General features: G+C 42.8%; 1 protein-coding gene across 1 annotated transcript in view; it reads left to right on the forward strand.

Moving 5' to 3' along the window:
• Nucleotides 1-9,448: 9,448 nt before the first annotated feature.
• kpnb3 (karyopherin (importin) beta 3) overlaps nt 9,449-17,288 on the forward strand; it is a 60,104-nt gene continuing 52,264 nt past the window's right edge. The window contains exon 1 of the mRNA XM_041199426.1: nt 9,449-9,591. Coding sequence (XP_041055360.1) covers nt 9,514-9,591 — 78 coding nt within the window. The 5' untranslated portion in view covers nt 9,449-9,513. The remainder of the gene's footprint in view (nt 9,592-17,288) is intronic.

The following is a 17,288-nucleotide window of genomic DNA, read 5'->3' on the forward strand; positions in this document are numbered from 1 at the left end:
GATTTGGCTTGCTCAGCGAGTAACATCAGCTGCAGTTGTAACAAAACAGATTATAATTCAACCCAGAAGGAGTGAGTGCCACTCCTCTCGAGGGTTGGCAGGTCGGAACATGGGGCTAGAATTTATGAGTTTGTGCTTCCAGTGTGGGGCTACTTGTTATGGGAAACCAAATGTGTAATGTTCAGTGTATGATTTATAGAGAGAGCGGATAAGGTAAAGAAAGAAAAGTTGTTCCCATTAGCTGATGGTACAAGATCTAGGAGACATTGATTTAAGAATTTGAGCTAGAGTTGCAGGGCGAATGTGAGGAAGATTTTTTTTTTACACAGTGAATGGTAAAGACCTGAAACTCACTGTCTGCAAAAGTGGTGGAAGCAGAGGTGATTAATAATTTCAAAAGGAAATTGGACGGGCACTTGAGGGAGATAAACTTGCAGGGCTATGGAGGTAGAGTGGGGGAATGAAGCTGACTGGATCACTCTACAGAGTGGTGGACTCAATGGGCTGAATGGGTCTATCTCGCCAAACTTTGCTTGCTATATTCTTACTTCATGCAATTCTGCATTCATTGGTGAATGTGCACCCACAAAGCAAAGGTTATAAAAGGTGAACAATGGCACATTTTTCCAGACCTGTTATCCTGGGTTAGCTTTAAGTGATCCCAGTTCACTATGGCACGGCCAGAGACAAAAATAGAGTCTAGTTCTAGCCTGTTCTGGTCCAACAATGTGCCTTAGTTGCAAATGTAGAACCACACCCACTACTGCACTAGAGTGATTTCTACTTGTTCTGTTTTCTGCATCTGCCATCCTTATGGTTTCTGTCAGCAACTTATTAGTAATTTGGGCTACCTAATTGTGGGCTGTTTTGTTCTGTGGGCTGGCCTGCAAGTAGGAACTGGGTTGATACTGTTCTAACTCATAGAATCCTTACAGTGAGCTGACAAAGGGGATACTTTGATCCCAGCACTGCTGGCTAGATTTAGAAATTAAACAGCAATGTACTAACCCACTCTACCACCATCCCAAGTTAAAGATGTTTGCAAACCGCAATTTCCAGCTTCTTTTTATGTGCTGGACTCTATAAACATTCAAAGGAAAAAAATGACATATTGTAGAGTGATAACTGCGGCTGTTGTGAAACAATGCTTTGATGAAGTGAGTGTCAAGATATAAAAGACACAATCCAGGGTACTTATTTAACCCTTGCACCAATAGTTTACTAATGTAATCCTGAACAGTGGGCACTATCTCTAATATTAGATATCTGCAGTGTCTTTAAACAATAACTCAGTAACATACAATAATTCCTAGCTGATTATCTTCCTTTAGGTGGAGTATACTGCAATGCAGAAGTCTGCCAATCTGTCGCTCAGCTTCACAGAGATTGGGATTTACATGATGCACTGAGCTGACTCTCAAGCGAAATGTTAGCGTGAAGATCAGTCAACTTCAGAATTCCACAATCCTCAAAAAGACAACCCTCTTGTTAACAGATAAGGAGTATGAGCCAGCCATTTTAAATGAGCTTTGCACTTCTTCAGCAGGAATCAAGTAGAATGCTTATTAAGTAGACATGTACGTGCATGTGTGTGTATGCAGGTGCACGTACACAGGCATGTGCACATGCCTTAACATATATGTGTGCATGTGTTAACATGTGTGTGTGTGTGTGTGTGTACACGCACATGCATGTGTGGCAGGTGTGTGTACATGTGTGAGTATATGCAAGTTGATGTGTATGCGTAAGAGTGGTATCATGTGTGTGTATACATGTGTATTTAAGCACACAAAAAAGGGAGGCTTAAGAGGGATAAGATACAAATTTCAGGGAATGAAATTTCAAGAACATTCTTGGATCTCATAAACAAAGTAGAAAAAATGCAAATTTACAAATTAGGAGCAGGAGTAGGCCACTCTGTCATTGATAAGATCACTGCTGATGTGATTGTAGCCTCAACTCCACTTTCCTGTCTACCCCCTATACCCTTTGACTCCCTTGTCAATCAAGAATCTATCTAAATCAGCCTTAAAAATATTCAATGGCCCTGCCTCCACTGGGAATAAGAGTTCCATAAACTCACCACTCTGGGAGAGAAAAAAATTCTCCTCATCTCCATCTTAAATGGGAGGTGCCTTTATTTTAAACTATGTCCCCTAGTTCTAGTCTCTCCCACAAAGGGTAACACCCTTTCAGCATCCACCCTGTCAATTCCCTTCAGGATCTTTAATGTTTCAATAAGATCACTTCTCATTCTTTTAAACTCCAATGAATACAGGTCTAACCTGTCCAACCTTTCCTCATAGAATAACTCACCTCACCCAAGAAATCAGTCGAGTCAACCTTCTCTGAACTGCATCTAATGCAATTATGTCCTTTGCTAAAACATGAAGACCAAAACTGTAGACAGTACTCTGGATGCGCTCAATAATATGCTGTTTTTTTATTCTTCCTGCCAAAGTAGACAAATTCACATTTTCCCACATTATAATCCATCTGCCAAATTTTGCCACTCATTTAACCTATCTATATCCCTTTGCAGACTCCTTGTGTCCTCTTCACAACTTACTCTCCTACCTATCCTTGTGTCATCAGCAAATTTAGCAACCATACATTTGGTCCCATCCTCCAAATCATTAATATAGATTGTAAATGGTTAAGGCCCCAGCAGTTATCCCTATGGTACTCCACCCATGACATCTTGCCAACTCAAAAATGACCCATTTATGCCTACTTTCTGTTTCATGTTAGCTAACCAATCCTGTAGGCATGCTAATATGTTACCCCTATACCATGAGCTCTTTTCTTGTGTAGCACCCTTTGATGTGGCACCTTGATGGGTGCCTTCTGGAAATCTAAGTACAGCACATCCACAGGTTCCCCTTTATCCATGTTGCTTGTTACTTCCGCAAAGAACTCTAATAAATTAGTCCAGCATGATTTCCCTTCCACAAAACCATGTTGACTCTGCCTGATTGCACTGAGATTTTCTAAGCATTCTGCTACAACCTCCTGAATAATAGATTCCAGCATTTTCCCTATGTCCAATGTTAAGCTAACTGACCTGTAGTTTCCTTTTTGTCTCCCTCCTACCTTGAATAGAGGAGTTGCATTCATTATTTTCCAATTTGATGGGACTCTTCCAGAATCTAGGGAATTTTTGAAAATTAAAACCAGTGCATCTACTATCTCAGCAGCCCCTTCTTTTAAGTCAATCAGAACCTTGGGACTTGTCAGCTTTTAGCTCTGATAATTTTCTCAGTACTCTTTCCCTAGTGATTGTAACTGTTTTAAGGTTCTCCCTCCCTTTCATCTCCTGATTCACAATTATTTCCAGGATGTTAATTGTATCCTTTACAGTGAAGATCAATACAAAATATCTGTTCAATTCATCTGCCATTCCCTTATTTTCCATTATTAACTCCCCAGACTCACTCTGTAGAGGACCAACATTCACTTTACTTATTCTTATCCTTTAGAATTAATTAATGGCCTCATAGTAATGGAGTCCCTGTAGTGATCATAACATGAATGAATTTCACATTCAGCTCGAGGGAGAGCAGAATGGGTCTGAGACTAATGTTTTGAAGTTAAATAAGGGCAAATATGAGGGCATGAAGACAGAGCTGGCTAAAATAAACTGGGAAATTAGATTAAGGGATAAGTCAGTAGAGTTGCAGTTGCAGACATTTAAGGAGATAGAAGCTCTTGTTATCTGTTTTTATATTTCTAGCTAGCTTCTCTTATACTCTAATTTCTCCCTTTTTTTAGCCATTCTTTGTCATTTTTTTATTCTGTCCAATCTACTAACCTGCCACTAATCTTCTCAGAGTTGTACGTTTTTTTGATACAATCTTTAACTTCCTTAGTTAGCCACAGATGGAAGGTCCTTCCCCTTTCTTTCTCACTGGAATGTATCTTTGCTGAGAGTTACTAAATGTCTCCTTGCAAATCTTCTCCTTCAAGGATCTATCTAATTCGCTTTTGAATGTTCCTAATGAATCTGCATCCACCACCCTGTCAGGGAGCAGCTTCTAGATCACAACAACTCGCTGCAAGTAATAATGTATAAAAACCCCAGAACAGGGAATAATTTTACTCATACTATGGATGTTTAAACATGTACACAGTGATAATATGCACTGAGAATATATAAATTAAAATTTGTTAATTTTAATAATGATTTTAGATAAAACCTTTACATTGGATCAGATTGGATTATGTATATTATGCCTGTTTATAAATAATTTGTGTAAGCCACAGTACTGATGAATGTTTACTTCATTCACTGATGTCTGGATACAACGAGATAATTTTGTAGCCTTTATTCATGTTGATTACTTTTGATTAAAACCTATCATTGTGATTCTCAGAAGATTACAAAATGGCTTTGTATAGTTTGAATGTATTACTTATAAGAAAAACATTCAGAACTTAATGATACCTGGCATATTTGGAAATGTATTTATTAATTTGAATTATTGTCTCTGAAAATTGCCTTTATCTTGATGGTGGTGTAATGGTAATGGCACTGAACAAGTCAGGCAGAGGCCCAGGCTGTGTGGTCTGGGGACATAGGTTCAAATCTCACAATGGTAGCTGGTGGAATTTAATTTTGGTTAATGAAATCTAGAATGTAAAGCCAGTCTCAGAATGGTGACCATGACAACTATCATCGATCGTTATAAAACCCCATCTAGTTCATTAATGTCCTTCAGGGGAGGAAATCTGCTGTCCTTACCTTGTCTGGCCTCCTTGTGACTCCAGATGCACAGCAATGTGGATGACTCTGAAGTGGCCTAGCAAGCCACTCAGTTCAAGGGCAATTAGGATTGGCCAACAAATGTAGGCCCTGCCAGAAGGATAAATGTTTAAAGATGCCAAAAAATAAACAACAAAGTATTAAAATTGTTCGAGACTTTTTATTTGTGAATGTGTGTACCAGATGCATAACATGGAGTTGAATTTCAACCAGTTTGTTGCTATTAAGATGCCTGATGAAGATTCTTTGTTTAATTTAATTAATGCGAAGGAATACAGTTTCTCAGTTTTACATGATGGCGATTTTTTTCTATTGCTGCAAATTAAAAATGACAAGCACTTCAGTAGATTGCTTAAGGACTCGAGGTTCATTTTGTTCGCTGGAGAAATTGAAGGTGCTGCTACAATTAGCAAATGGAATTATTTTCCCTTTATTTGTCTCAAGCGATAGTCTTTTTTTTGAAAAATGTGGCTTTTGAAAGCAGTACAGAGCGAATTCAAGGAATCTTATCAGAAAAATAATGGCGGGAATTTTACAGCGCCTCCCACTGGCAGGACCTTCTGGTTCTGGTGCAGTCGATGGACTTTTGGACGGCTCACGTGTTTTCTGGCCCTGCCCCTGCCACAATTGGGCCATAAAATTCCCCTCACTGTCTGAGGAAAAAGGCCAAGAGATTCTGTAAATTGTTCCTCGTGCAATTATTTTGGTAAACAATTTTTTTTTTTGACAGAGCACTCTTTTGGTAGTCAGGTTGGAAATAGGGTTAATTGTAGCCCTGAAATCTGGCTGTAAGTAAGCAATGATATTTAAACAAATATATTAGGTAAACATGAGTAAGCAATAATAAGAAACTTGTCTGGCAATCTCGTGCATTCTGTAGATATTGGATTTAGTTCACTGAGTCCAGACTGCCCGTTTTAAAAGCAGAAAGTGCTGGAAATACTCAGCAGGTGTGGCAGCATCTGCGGAGAGAGAAACAGAGTCAATTTTTAGATTTTTTTTGTCAGAACTGGAAATAACTAGAGATGTCACCGGTTTTAAGTAAGTACAGAGGCAGGAAAAAGGGGGGGGAAGGGAGAACTAAAGGGAGGGTCAGCGATGGGGTGGAGGGCTGGAGAGATGAGATGACAGACGGGATGATGGTGCAAGGCAAAAGAGGATGCTATTGGGAAAAGTAAAGAAACTTAAGATGAGTCCAGAGCAGGTGTAAATGGGAAAAGCAGAATCTTCAACAGCTGCTGTCCAAAAAACAAAGCAAAACAAAACAGGAAAAGTAATAAACCTGTGGCAGGGTGAGGGTGTGGGCAGAGGTTGTGATCTGGAATTGTTGAACTCCATGTTGAGTGAGTCCAGAAAGCTGCAAAGACCCTAATTGAAAGTCGAGCTGCTGTTTCGTGAATTAACGTTGAGCTCCATTTGGAACAACAAAGGAAGCCGAGGACAGAGAGGTCAAGATCAACGTTCTCAAGTATGTGCGGACATGCAGCAGCCTAGGAAGAGACTACAAAGGCTCTGCTTCACTTAAATACCATGTATATGTACAGGTGGGATAAAGTGATTTACAAGGACGGTGCATTTAAAAAGCTGACCATGTGGATAACATTTTAAGAGAATTACTGATCAGGGTGGGCATGGGGTGGAAAATTAAAATGACAGGGGTGGGACTGGTGGAAGTGCGATCAAAAATTTTAAAAGCAGCCTGTTCAGATAGTGGAAAAGTGTATATGAAACACTGAAACAAGCAAACAGGGTGCTGGAGATCATATTTAGTGTTCAAATGGTGTAAGCCAGACTTGTCCAACCTTTTCACTTTTGGGGCGGGGTGGGGGGGGGGGGGGCGGTGGGTGGGCGCATTTACATTTTTTTCTCATTCAAGGGGCTGATAAGAAAGTTTCAGAAAGATAAGGTTTGGCACAACATTAAACTGATTTTTTTTTAAGTTGAGGTATTAAGAAAAGAAACAATTGCTAAGCAAAAATAAAGAAATGTTATAGTATAAATTGTTAAGTTTTTAAAAAAAGTAACTAATAAAAATGCCCAAAGTGTGAGGGTCAGCGTGTGTGCCAGACTTACTCCCAGTCTCAGGATGCTCACTTACCCTCAGCCACTGTGAGTGGGTGTGTGTATGTGTTGGTGTGCGGTCGTAAGAGTGTGAGGAACCTGAGACTGGCAGACACACACTCACTTTCTCACTGTCCCCACACACTCATTCCTTCTCTTAATCCCACTACACATCCATTCACCCTAATTCCCACACACACTCACTCACTCCCACATACACTCTCAGACTCTTATTCCCACACTTGCAATCTCTCACACACACCAGCCAGCTTCTTCCCCATCCCCAACCCCAGGCTCCATGGTGTCTCACTCCCAGGCCTCTACCTCCCCACCCCCCTCCTCTGGCCCTGGTACTCTAGTCCACACACACATGCTCCAGCACTCTGGTCTGGTCTGCCCTCCACCCCCCATCCCCCCCCAAAAAGAAAACATCTTTCACCCCAGCAAACTCACTGTTGCTGGTGTTTGCTGCTCCTTCAATCACAGGTTATTTCTCTCCCACATTCTCTCACACTAGTGAGCCTATCAGCAGCAAACATGGGAGAGGAACAGGTTGTGATGGGAGGAGCGGCATTCTGAAAACTGGCTTTGGGGGGTCACTACAAAATCAGAATTACCTGGAAAAACTCAGCAGATCTGGCAGCATTGGCGGAGAAGAAAAGAGTTGACGTTTCGAGTCCTTGTGACCCTTCAACAGAACTGAGTAAATATTAGGAGAGGGTGAAATATAAGCTGGTTTAAGGTTGAGGGGGGTGTGGTTGTAGGGAAAGCAAGCAGTGATAGGAGCAGATAATCAAAAGATGTCACAGACAGAAGAACAAAGAGGTGTTGAAGGTGGTGATATTATCTAAACAAATGTGCTAATTAAGAATGGATGGCAGGACACTCAAGGTACAGCTCTAGTGGGGGTGGGGTGGAAAGGCTAACAGGGCATAAAAGATATAGATTTAAAAATAATGGAAATAGGTGGGAAAAGAAAAATCTATATAAATTATTGGAAAAAACAAAAGGAAGGGGGAAAGAAGCGGAAAGGGGGTGGGGATGGAGGAGGGAGTTCAAGATCTAAAGTTGTTGAATTCAATATTCAGTCCAGAAGTCTGTAAAGTGCCTAGCTGGAAGATGAGGTGCTCTTCCTCCAGTTTGCGTTGGGCTTCACTGGAACAATGCAGCAAGCCAAAGACAGACATGTGGGCAAGAGAGCAGGGTGGAGTGTTAAAATGGCAAGCGGCAGGGAGGTTTGGGTCATTCTTGCGGACAGACCGCAGGTGTTCTGCAAAGCGGTCGCCCAGTTTATGTTTGGTGTCTCCAATGTCGAGGAGACTGCATTGGGAGCAATGAATGCAGTAGACTAAGTTGGGGGAAATGCAAGTGAAATGCTGCTTCACTTGAAAGGAGTGTTTGGGCCCTTGGACGGTGAGGAGAGAGGAAGTGAAGGGGCAGGTGTTACATCTTTTGCGTGGGCATTGGGAGGTGCCATAGGTGGGGGTTGAGGAGTAGAAGGTGATGGAGGAGTGGACCAGGGTGTCCCGGAGGGAACGATCCCTACGGAATGCTGCCAGCGGGGGTTGGGGGGGGGGGTGAAGGGAAGATGTGTTTGGTGGTGGCATCATGCTGGAGTTGGCAGAAATGGCGGAGGATGATCCTTTGAATGCGGAGGCTGGTGGGGTGATAAGTGAGGACAAGGGGGACCCGGTCATAGTTCTGGGAGGGAGGAGAAGGCGTGAGGACCACTTAGTCGGACAAGCCTGGTGAAAGCCTTCAGCATTTCCAAGGCTGGAGCAGCTGATTTGCACTGGGGAGTGAAGATAAATCATTTTTATTCCTACATCTTTTTTTTTGCCAAAAACGCACTTTATTCATAAAATTTGTAAAAGTACATTACAAAACATTTTGACTGAAAAATTACAGAAAGTGCAACAGAATTCAACTTTTCTCCATACAGTATGTTTCAATGACCTGACAGCATTGTAATACCACTGATATTTACAATATATATTCCGGGTCAGTCATGCAAGCCTGAGGGCAAAGTATTTGTTTGATAACTGGCAGTCAGCAGCCTCAGCAACTAAGACAAGCTGCCTGCTCGGTGCCTACAGATGGCAGGCGTACCTACCATTCATTCAAAAGCTGTCGTGTCCACTTCCCGCGTTCTGGTGATTGGGATTACATCATCGCGCTTCCCCGCGCACTGCAGGCTCATTTTTTTTTGAATGACCGGCGGCGTCACTTTTGGCGCGCTGCCGCTTCAGCCAATCGGAAGAGGAGGCGGAAGCGCCCGGCCGCCTCGGCGCTGGGGGCGGGGCGGAGGGGAGGAGGGATCGGCAGTACTCATGCGCCACACTTTCCGCCGGCCGACCGCTCGCGCGTTCCGTGCTGCTGGCGGTGCGATGATGGGCACGTCACCACGCTGAGGCTGCGCCGTACTCTCGCGTCACCACGCTGAGGCTGCGTCGTACATGTGCGTCAACACGCTGAGGCTGTTCGGCACCGCGCATCACCACGCTGAGGCTGCGCTGTACCGTACGTCACCTCGCTCACGGGCACGCATTGTACGTCAGCGCCATGGCCGCGCCTACAGATGGGTTGCCACGCCCCCTTTGCTGGTGTCAAAGGTCATCTGAGCCGGCCTCTCCCCCCACTCTCCCATCCCCTCCCCCCTCCCTCTCTCTCTCTCTCACACACTCGGCGCAATGGCGGAGCAGCAGCAATTTTATCTCCTGCTCAGCAACCTCCTGAGCCCTGACAACGCCGTCAGGAAACAGGCCGAGGTAACCGCGGAGGCATTTTTCTTAATTTCGTCTTATTGTTTTATTCTGGTTGGGGAGGGAAGGGGGGCTTCACTGGAGTCAGGCTTTAGAGGGGAGAGTGTGGCCTAGTCCCCTGGCCCCTGAGGCAGCAGCATCTCCCTCCCCAGGGCTGGCCTGGCTTGGCTTGGGGGCAGCGGCCCACGTGTAGCCGGCCTGGCCATGAGATCTTCAGCCCATGTGCTTTTTTATGATCTTAGCAACTCTCTATCTCTCTCTCCTCCCTGCCTCCCTGGGAACTCTAACTGTGGAGAAGCTGGGATTCTTCTCCCTTGCAGCAGAGAAGGTGAAAGGGGGAGATTGTATTGAAGAATTCACAGTCATGAAAGGGGCAAGCAATTTGTGCCCCTCCCAAAAGGTGCCCAGAATTGGGCACAACACACCGGTTGAGACCAACCCACTGATTCAATGTAAGCAGCTTCTCCTTATTTACTCAAATAAAAGCAAAACACTGCGGATGTTGCAGACCTGGATCTAAATTAAAAACAAAAAAAATGGAAAACTCAGCAGGTCTGGCAACGTCTGTAGAGAGAGAAACGGTTAACATTTTGAGTCCAGTTCTTTGGAATTTGACCTGAAACGTTAACTCTTTCCCTCTCCACAGATGATGCCAGACCTGTCGAGTTTTTCCAACGCTTTTATGTTTTTATTTTAGATCCAGGTCTGCAACATCCACAGTATTTTGCTTTTATTTGAGTAAATAAGGAGAAGCTGTTTACGTTATTATCACTGGGTTGGTCTTAACTGGTGTGTTATACCCATTTCTGGGCACCCTTTAGGAGAGATGTGAATTGGAGAAGGTACAGAATAGATCCAGGGATGAGAGACTTCAGTTACGTGGAAGGATGGGAGAAGGTGGGGCTGTTCTCCTTGGGGAAGGTTGGGAGGAGATTTGGCAGAGCTATTAAGTCATGAGGGGTCTGGACAGAATAAATAGGGAGTAACTGTTGCCATTGGTGGATGGTTTGCAAACCAGAGGATACACATTTAAAGCAATTGACAAAAGAACCAAGGTGGCATGAATAAAAGCCATTTTATGGATCAGAAGGGTGAGGGTGGAAGATTCAATCATGGCTTTAAAAAGAGTATTGGATAAACACCCAAAGTGAAAAATTTGCGGGGTGATGGGAGAGAAGTGGGGAGTGGGTCCAGCTAAATTGCTCTGTCAAAGAACAGGCATTGGGCACAATGTGCTGAATGGCCTGTGGTTATAACCATTCTAGTGGCAGGAGAATCAGTGACCAGAGAACGTAGATTTAAAATAATTGCCAAAAGAACTAGAGGGAGATGAGTTTTTTTTTAACTTGGTGATCTCTTATGGCCTAGAGCGCGCTGCCTGAAATTGGAAGCAGATTCAATTGTAACTTTCAAATGGGAATTGAATATCAACTTGAAATGGAAAAAAAATGCAGAACTGGGGAAAGAGGAGTGCGACTAACTGGATAATTAATTCAAGGAACTGACCGTGGGCTGAATGGCCTCTTTGTTTGCTGTCTGATTCTTTATGTTATGGGATACCTGGTTTAGGGGAGTAGATATTCAGTAGCTTGTTAACTGCAGGATTTAATAGGGACCCTTTTTAAATTGCAGACATGAATATCAACAGTATGTCCCTGATGATAAAATCTTTTTTGGTTTAATCATATTTTTATTGGGGTAGTGAAGGGATTGGCCTAAACATAAAAATGCAGGGCCTCATCTAGTGCTGTCTTATTTATGCTACAAGTTCTGTAGGAGCTGAAGGTTTCTGTTCATAAACATATTTTCCATTCCATTCATATTCCTGTAGACTTGTACTTTTCTTAACTTGTTTGTAGCTATCTATTGGTTAAAGCTGCTGGCGAGTCCTTGTTTGTTCGTCTAAATTGGTTAGTGCGGTTTTTGTGGTGATCTACAAATTAGTCATTTAATGGATTCATTTAATTGTAACCACAATGTATGTGTCCTTATGTTGCCTTTCATATTTGTGAAGTTAGAACTTGTGAATGGGGTGTGATAGTCTTCAGAAGGCCAGGTGCCATGCTGTAAGTTGATGGTGACTTAGAGGGGAAGGAAAATACTGATTCTTGAACAATGTGTCTGTGATGGTCAGTGAGGACAGGATTGAAGTTGGGTGAGATGTGATGATTTCGCTGGACACTGACAAGGTGTGCAGATTAGAAATAGTGATGTGATTGAGGTAATGGAAGGGAAGGTGATACCAATGGGGCCAAACCTCAGTGAGTTACTGTTGGCTTCAGGAAGTAATGCTTTGGTTCTAAATAGGGCAGCAGATTTGAATCATTGGTCTAATTTTTGAAATCTGCTCCATTTGTCAAGTTGCTCAGAACTTGAAGCAGTGTATCAATGATATCATTTGGTCATTTTTAATAGTGCTGAACTCGTATTCAGGTAAGGCTTGGATGTACAAAGCAGACTTGCTAAGTCAGCAGTGGCTCACTTGGTAGCATTCTTTCCTCTGAGTCAGAAGGTTGTGTGTTCAAGTCCCACTCCAGAGACCTCAGTATAAAAATCGAGGCTGACATTTGGAGTGCAATACTGGTGGAGTACTGCAGTGACGGAGGTGCTATCATTTGAGTGGAATGTTAAACCAAAGACCCATCTACTGTCAGGCGGATGTAAAAGATAGCATAACACTATTTCAAAGAAGAGCAGTGGAGTTCTGCATTGTGTCCTGATCAATGTTTATGCCTCGACCAGCATCACAAAAACAGATTATCTGGCCATTATCACATTGCTGTTTGTGGGAGCTTGCTGTGCACAAATCAGCTGCCGCATTTCCTATATGATAACAGCGAATACACTTCTAAAAGTATTTAAACTGCTAACGCCCTAACCTCTGGAATTCCCTCCCTAAACACCTCTGCCTCTCCACCTCTTTCCTCCTTTAAGATGCTCCTTAACTTATTTCTTCAACCAGGTTTTTGCCCATCTGCTCCAATTTTACCACCCATTCTATGAAATGCTCTGCAATGTTTCATTATGATAAAGAGGCTGTATAAATACAAGCTGTGGCTAATCAGCTGTAAAGTGCTTTAGGAGAGCCTGAGGTTGTGAATGGCACTATAGAAAATTAAGCCTTTATTTTCTTGAAGACTTAGAAGATGAGAAATGCAACTTGCTTGTTGAGCTAATCTTTGAGCTGCATTGTAATTTTCAAGTTTATTTTGCATCTGCTCTTTAGGTGTTGTGAAATCGGCATAACCTTGTCTAGTTCTCCACTCAACAATATTTATATTTTGGCTGTGCATAATGTGATCATGGCAAGGCTGTTTAAAAGAAAAACTACCTGGGGAGTGATGTTTGGCACTCACAATATAGAGAGTTTACGCGTAATGTGCTGTGGGATCCGTAGTTTATATAAATCACTACCTCTCTTGAGGATGATTAGAGATGGCACTTCCAGGATTAGATTATGAATAAAACAACTCGTAATACAAATTTGTTTCTTAAATTTTGTCTAAAAACTTTTACCATAAAGTTTTCAACAAGGCTATATTTGGGCTGCAGAATTTAATAAGGCAGTGGAAATGTCACTGTCCTCAATGTGTCTGAGTTCCTGACATGTGCAAATAGGTTATTACACTGGGAATTGGAATATCAACTGTTGTCCAAATTGTGCTCTCTCTTTGCTGTCATTTGTTCAAGTGAAATTAGATTGCTGACTGCCATGGGTTCTGTAATTTTTTTTTAAGCTAATGCTTTAGTGTGTTGCTATTATTCTGCAGTTCAGGAAGATGTGGCATTAAGCTAATTCCTGGAGTTACTTTCATAGTGAGTGTATCTGCTAAGTCATGTGTATAATGGCAAAGCATCATTGAGTTGAAATGGTGTCCCCAAGTATTTAGTGCACTGTGTAACTACGATAGAAAAAAAACTAATAAAAAAAAAAGATGCTATTTGTTGAATGTTGTGCTCCTGTTGTGAAGAATACTGGAGTTGGTAACTGAAATATTTTTGTACGTTTAAGCACGCAGTATCTGCTGCATGCAACCCCAGGTCAGTCAGAACATCGAGAGTTGAGCAAACTCTGAACTACTTAGCCTGCACTGCAGACAAGCACCTTGTGCCACACGGTATAATGCTTTCCCACTTCTTGCATCTGTTCACCTGTTACTTCTGTAAAGAATTGTCAAAATGGCAGCAGTTATGTGGGTTTTGTTTTCAGTAATCTGAGTGGACTTTTATTCTATTTTAATAGAGTCCAGTTATCAGAGGTAATACAAGTTGCCAGCCATGATTCGGCGCTTAGCACTTTCACCTCTGAGTTAGAAGTACACTAGAAACCTGGCTGCCACTCGCAGTGCAAGACAGAGGGAGCAACGAGTTTCAGGTGGGACATCAAACCGAGGCCCCTTAGATGGATGGAAAAGATCCCATGGCACTATTTCGAAGAGCAGCATGGGAGTTCTCCCAGATACCCTGGCCAATGAATATCACAAAAAACAGATTGTTTTTTTTTCGAGCTTACTGTGCACAAATTGACTGCCATATTTCCTACATTACAATAGTGACCACACTTCAAAAGTACTTCATTAGCTGCGGTGTCCTGAGGTTGCGGAAGGTGCTATAGAAAAGAAAGTACTTGCACTTATCAAAAAAGGCCTTAAAGTTGGCTGAATGTGTGGCCTGATGAACCATGCAGACCATAAAGTTCCCTGATTGATCATCTGGTCTCTGTTGACTAAATAGAACATAGAAAAGTTACAGCACAGAAAGAGGCCATTCAGCCCATTGTGCCTGTGCCGGCCAAAAAAGAAGAAATGAAAAAACTAGCTTCCCATTCTAATCCCACCTTCCAGCACCTGGTCTGTAGCCTTGCAGTTTATAGCACTTTAGATGCAGATCCAGGTACCTTTTAAATGAATTGAGTGTTTCAGCCCCAACCACTAAACCAGGCAATGAATTCCAGACACCCGCCACCCTCTGGTTAAAGAAGTTTTTCCTTATGTCCTCTCTAATTCTTCTACTAATTACCCCTGGTAATTGACCTCTCCGCTAAGGGAAACGGGGCATCCTTGTTGGTGAAAGATGAGAAGGGGAGGGACCAGGAGTGAGAAATTTGGCTGACTGTTAGTTGAATGTGTGTGTGCACTGACACATGAAGGGTGACACCAACAGCAAGTAGTATTTATATAACACCTTTAACCTAGTTAAATTTCCCAAAATGCTTCACAGAGGTGTTATCAAACAAAATTTGACACACAGCCACATAAGGGGATATCAGGGGAGATGACCCAAAAGCTTGGTCAGAGAGGTAGGTTTCAAAAAGGGCCTTAAAGGAGGAAAGAGAGGTAGAGGGTGGAGATGTTTAGGGAGGGAATTCCAAGCTGAGGTATGGGCAGCTGAAGACACAGCCACCAAGAATGGGGCAATTAAAATCAGGAATGCTGAAGAGCCCAGAATTGAAGGAGCGCAGAGATTTCAGCATTGGAGGAGATTACAAAAATAGGGAGGGACGAGGCAATGGCAGGATTTGAAAATCAGGGCGAAAGTTTAAAAAGCAAAGCATTGCTTCACCAGGAGCAACGCAGGTCAGCGAGCACAGGGTGATAAATGAATGGTGGTTGATGCGCGTTAGGACACCAGCAGTGGTATTTTGGGTGACCTCAAGTTTACAGAGAATAGAATATAGGAGACCAGCCAGGAGAGCATTGGAATCGAAGTAAGAAAGGCACTGAGAGAGTTTTGGCAACAGGTGAGCTGAGGTAGGGGCAGATTCAGATGATACAGAGGTGGAAATAGGTGGTCTTTATGGTGCAGTGAAAGTTGTGAACAGTCTTGTTCTGCCTCAGGCAGTTGCCAGTGAGAGGCATGGAGTCGGTGGTTAGAGAATGGACTTCGTGACAGGGACCAAAGATAAGTATTGGCTTCAGACTTCCCAATATTTAATTGGAGGTGGGCATGGATTTGGGAGGTGACAATACACTCAAGGACTGGAGAGGAAAGGAAGGTAGGACATGGGCAATAGTTTCCAATGACAGAGTAGTCTGGTTTTTTTTCCCCCAGAGGGTTGAAGAGTGCCTGAAGAGAAAGAGCAGGAGGATCAGTGAGCAGGAGGTTGATGATCATTTGACAGCCTTTAGAGTATAGTTACTGTTGTAATGTAGGAAATACAGTCATTTTACACACAGCATAGCCCCGCAAACAGTGATGCGATAATGACCAAGATAACCTGACTTTAAAGGTTGGTTGACAGGCGAATAGTGGCTAGGACACCGGGGCTAATTCCCCAGTTCATCTTTGATGCTACTATTGCTGATATTCCCACCATCAGCATGCTTGGAGTTGCCAATGACTGTAAATTCAATCAGCCTGGTTTGATGTAAAAGATCTGTCACTTGAGCACTCTGAGTGGCTCATCCCTGACTCTCCATAGCCTCTCTACCATTTGCAAAGCATTGGTCAAGATTGTGATAGAGTATCCTCCATTGCTTGGATGTGTGCAGCTGCAACGGCACTCAACACTGGACACCAACCAGGCCAAAGCATTTTCGCTTAAACAGCCACACTCCACTACACAGTGGCTACAGCACCTATCACCTACAGGATGCACAGCAGCTACTTGCCAAGGCTTCCTAAGTGACCTCTTCCGCCTCGAGGACAAGGGCAGCAGGCTCATGGGAGCATTGCCACCTGCAAGTTCCTCTCCAATCTCACACCTTTCTGATTTGAAACTATATTACCGTCCCTTCACTGTCACTGTGTCCAAATCCTGGAATTCCCTTCTAAAAGCACCTGTGGGTGTACCTACACCATGTGGACTGCAATGGCTCAAGAAGGCAGTGCATCATTATTTTTAGGGCAATTAGGGATTGGCAATAAATGCTGGTCTGCATCCCATGAATGAACATCAAAAGAATATCTAGGTAAGAAAGCACTCTTATAATAATTGAACATATAAAGTACCATTGATGTCAATATGTTGCAAAACACTTAGACTTTTTGAAATGCAGGTTGTCATGAGAGCGATTAAACAGATATTTTGCATCAACAATGTTCCACAGTCATGAAATGAATGACTAGTTAACCTGCTGGGTAATATTAGCTGAGGAGCAAATATTTTACATAGGACATTGAGAAATCCCTGCTCTTTTTATAATAATGCTGTGGTATCTTTAATGTCCACTATAAGTAGCAAATGGGGCATCAGTTTAATTTTCCATCTGAAGTACGTCACCTCCAACAACGCAGCTTTCTGCTAGTGCTGCACTGGGGTGTTGGAGATTATGGTGTGGGCCTCAAACCATTCAGAATGCTGCGCTCCACTCCAAGCAGGCTTTTGTATTACATAGGAGAGCTCTTTGTGATTCAGTTTGTTCATTCATTCTTAAAAATGCCTGAGTTTCTATTCTTAAGCCTGGTGGGGAATTCCATTATGGATTCAATAAGCTTCATGTGTCTCGTCAGGGTTGAGCTGCTGCTGGGTGCTGAATGGCCATCAAAGCCAGTCCTTTTATCAGTTGCAACACTTTTAATAATCAGCACATTCATTCTTAAAAGACAATTGATTAAGATCTGAAAATAGATAAGTTAATGCTCACTGAATTTTGTAACCTGGCAGGAGATTTTTTTTTGTGTGTCTGTTCAGAAATCTTTTATTCAGGGGTTATATGGTGTGGTGTTAACAGCAGTGATCACTGGATCGTGCAACAACTGTG

The sequence above is a fragment of the Carcharodon carcharias genome, chromosome 11 (assembly GCF_017639515.1).
Source record: "Carcharodon carcharias isolate sCarCar2 chromosome 11, sCarCar2.pri, whole genome shotgun sequence".
NCBI lineage: Eukaryota > Metazoa > Chordata > Chondrichthyes > Lamniformes > Lamnidae > Carcharodon > Carcharodon carcharias.